Source organism: Antrostomus carolinensis, unplaced genomic scaffold (genome assembly GCF_000700745.2).
Source record: "Antrostomus carolinensis isolate BGI_N321 unplaced genomic scaffold, ASM70074v2 scaffold22804, whole genome shotgun sequence".
Taxonomy (NCBI): Eukaryota; Metazoa; Chordata; class Aves; order Caprimulgiformes; family Caprimulgidae; genus Antrostomus; species Antrostomus carolinensis.
Window position 1 is genome coordinate 1306 of NW_010308978.1, and position 4043 is coordinate 5348.

Below are 4043 nucleotides of genomic sequence, written 5' to 3' on the forward strand. Positions count from 1 at the left end.
TTCCCTCCAGCATCTCAGGTTCAAACAGGGTTGAAGGGCAGCACCTCTGCCCCAGTCCCTCAGCCCCAGGGCTCTCCCCAGCTCCACCAGGAGCTCAGTTTTAGCCCAGTTTGTCCAACCAACCCATGGAAAAGATGAGGATGAGTTTCCCAGTGAATCTGGGAGTAGTAAATGCAAGACCACAGCAGCAATGTAGGGCTGGGTGGGGCGCAGGGTGATTCAGAGTAACCAGGCGATTTCCAATAACGACAGCCACATACGCCTCCAGAAACACATCCTGCTCACACGCTCCGAGAAGAAACACGGAGTGTTTGAGTCGATGCCTTAATGAATTGCAAAATTACTTGGTGTTTAATGAATCGTGGTTCTACACCCACAATCAGGGGTTTTATTCCTCTAGCAGTGATATGGGTCTCCCCTCTAATTTCAGCGTGCAGCTGGGTAAAACTCAGCTTTGCCACTTCAAAAAAGCCCCCCCTGCTCCTGCCTGTGGGTAAATCCATGTGTGGCTAAAATAGGAAAACAATTAAGGAATGGCAGGGAGTATTTAATACAGTCTTTATAAAGTCACTGAACAAAAACCCTGCCAAAGCCCACAGGAGCATCTCTGCCCCGACACCGGCACGATGGATGGTAACACATGTGAAAGCTGGAGGGGTTTGGGGCAAGGCAAAAACTGAAAAACAATAATAAAAGGAAAAATCCAGCCTTTCAGGAAGCGTTGGAGTGAATGAGCACTGATCGGTGGCTTGGTGTGGAGCTCCCTGCAGCTTCCTCACCAGGTGCCCTGACAAACCCTGTCACCTAAAACTCAAAGTATCAGGTACCTGGAGTGACACCTTAATATTAATACCCCGAGCACCAGCTGGATGAGGTAAAATAGATAAATGGATGAAAAGAGTTTCTGCTCTAACTAAAAGGCAGATCTATTTATCTTCCTTCATGTCCTGAACTGTTGCTGGAGGATAATTTCTGTTGCTACAACACGATGCCTGCACAATGTGCCGTGAGCGCCGGAATTGAGTTAGTGGGACCAGCAGAGCAACTGGCGTGTGTTTGACTGGCTATTAACTTCTAAATCCAGCCTTAAACATGGAGCCAGAGCTGTGATAGATCTGTCTGCACCTCTCCCACCGGCCTCTGCTCCGCTCGGCCACCTGCCAGCACCATCGTTTGCTGATGCTAATTATTGCCCTCACTGCTGATTCACATCGGATCACTGCAAGGATCTGAAAAGACAATGTCTAGACCCTTTTCAAGTCCCTATTTATTTACAGTCCTGCTAAAATTGTTTGTAGACATAGCAGGGAGCACTGATTTGATGGGTGTTTGAGAGAAAATGATGGGCAATAAAAATGGTCCTGAAAAACCTCAGGCAGCTGAAGCAGCTCTCTGGCATCAGCAATAAAGAGATTACTGATGCCACGGAGCTCAACTGCAATGTCACCATCATTGTGGCATCGCTTTCGGGGGTGGCAGGGTATGAGATCCTGCAGAGCTGTGGGGAAGGTTCCCAGGATCACTGCCCGTGAGTGGGATCTGGCTCTGCACCCTTCCCGACACATCCACACCGCTTCACGTGCACACACACTGTACACACACCTACACGTAACTTACTCTGCTGTACTGAAGGGCAGTTGCTCCACGTGAGGAAATAGAATCATAGAATGGTTTGGGTTGGAAGGAACCTTAAAGCTCATCCAGTTCCAACCCCCCCGCCAGCAGCAGGGACACCTTCCACTAGACCAGGTTGCTCAAAGCCTCATCCAACCTGTCCGAGAACACTTCCAGGGAGGAGCAGCCACAGCTTCTCTGGCCAACCTATTCCAGTGTCTGACCGCCCTCACAGTGAAGAACTTCTTCCTAATATCTCATCTAAACCTCCCCTCTTTCAGCTTAAACCCATTTCCCCTTGTTCTGTCATTAACTGCCCTTATGAAAAGTCCTTCCCCAGCTTTCTTGTAGCCCCTTCAGGTACTGGGAGGCTGCTATAAGATCTCCCTGGAGCCTTCTCTTCTCCAGGCTGAACAGCCCCAACTCTCTCAGCCTGTCCTCACAGCAGAGCTGCTCCAGCCCTCGCATCATCCTAGTGGCCTCCTCTGGACTTGTCCCAGCTGCTCCAGGTCTCTCTTGTGTTGGGGGCTCCAGAAAATACTTCCAGAAATACTGGGAAGTTTTTGTCTTTACAGCATCTGTTTTTAATCCCTACAGAAACCTTCCACCCTCCTTCATCGCCCCATGAGTGAAGAGACTCAGCTGAGATGGAGAGCAATGTGTCCTCCGGGAACTGTACTGGTCCCCAGATGTCCTTCCAGTCCACCCTGTATGCAACCACTTACACCATCATATTCATCCCCGGCCTCCTGGCCAACAGTGCTGCCCTGTGGGTCTTGTGCCGCTTCATCAGCAAGAAGAGCAAAGCCATCATCTTCATGATCAACCTGGCCGTGGCTGACCTGGCTCATGTCCTCTCACTGCCCTTACGGATGTATTACTACATCAACCACACTTGGCCCTTTGGGAGTTTTCTTTGCCAGGTGTGTTTCTACCTGAAGTACCTCAACATGTACGCCAGCATTTGCTTCCTCACCTGCATCAGCATCCAGCGGTACCTCTTCCTGCTCCATCCCTTCAAAGCCAAGGACTGGAAGCGGCGGTACGATGCAGCCATCAGCGCTGCCGTCTGGCTCTTCGTCGGGGCGGCCTGCTTACCCCTGCTTGTCGTGAGGAGCCCAGCCTTGTCCAACAGCACCAACACCTGCTTCTCAGACCTGGGGGTGAAGCAGCTGAGCCCAGGAGCCTCCATTGCACTGGTGACAGTGGCGGAGCTGTTTGGGTTTGTCATCCCCTTCGGGATCATCGCCTGCTGCACTTGGAAGATGTGGCAGTCCCTGCGGGAATGCCCAACACAGCTGCAGAACACCAGCGAGAAGCAGAAGGCTTTGCGCATGGTCTTGATGTGCGCGGCTGTCTTCTTCATCTGCTTCACCCCCTACCACATCAACTTCCCTTTCTTCATGATGGTGATAGAGAACATCATCCAGGACTGCGCCGTTCACCGGAGCACGCTCCGCTTCCACCCCATCTCCCTCTGCCTGGCCAGCCTCAACTGCTGCCTGGATCCTGTCCTCTACTACTTCATGACCTCCGAGTTCCAGGACCAGCTGCTCCGCCACAGCTGTGCCGCCCTGCGAGCTCGGTTCACTCGCCATGGCAGCCGCCTTTCCGTCACCGAAACCGGCCATGACATTCGTATGAAGAGAAACCTCCCACGCTTTAAGTTTTGGTCTCTTCCCAAGTTCTTTGGCCGAATAAACAGCGTGGAAATCCCTGCCATGCCACCCGATGAGCTTCTGCTGGAGTCCATCTCTTGAAACATAAGCCATTTAGGTCCCTGTAGGTGCTTCTCACGGCTTGAGGGAAGATCATGTTAGGTCTCCAAATATCTTGAATTACCCTTGTCTGCAACAGTGCCAAGATCTGACCTAGAAGGACATCTTGATGCAGAACTTGGCTGTTGCTCGGGACTGTGTTTGCCTTACGGTGTTCTCCATCAGTTAACACCCATCGCTGATGCCAGTACTTGTCCCGTGCTGAACTGCAGCTGGGTTTGGGTTCTGCTCACTCCTGTTGTTTCAGTGCTTCTACATCTTTGTCATTTTTTAAAATCCCGAGTTGTAAGTGTGTGGCTCAGCCTCAGCACAGCTCTGGAGGAGTTTCAGCCCCCACTGCAGTTACCTGTGTCCCATGATGATTTACAGCACCCACCGTGCTCACGGGAGGCTCTAGATCAGAACAGTTAATTATCTCCATATAAAATGAACCTTTCCCTTGTAAGAAAATCAATCCTCTGGACCAAATCTAGCCTGATCTGGACTGCAAGACTCTAACTTTACCAACATATATCACGTAAGGGGTATTAACCTATATCCACATCAGTGTTAAAGGGAGTTTTCCAATGAACTGGGGTCAGCTCATGCTATTGAAAAAGGCTCCCAGGAGCTACAAGATGCTCAACTGGTTATAGTGGGATGAATCCTTGG

General features: G+C 50.9%; 1 protein-coding gene across 1 annotated transcript; it reads left to right on the forward strand.

The window, feature by feature from the left end:
- Positions 1–2261: 2261 nt before the first annotated feature.
- On the forward strand, positions 2262–3374 carry LOC104523406 (putative P2Y purinoceptor 10). Its single transcript, XM_010165966.1, has one exon. The coding sequence runs from the start codon at positions 2262–2264 to the stop codon at positions 3372–3374; it is 1113 nt and encodes a 370-aa protein (XP_010164268.1).
- The last annotated feature ends 669 nt before the right edge of the window (positions 3375–4043 follow it).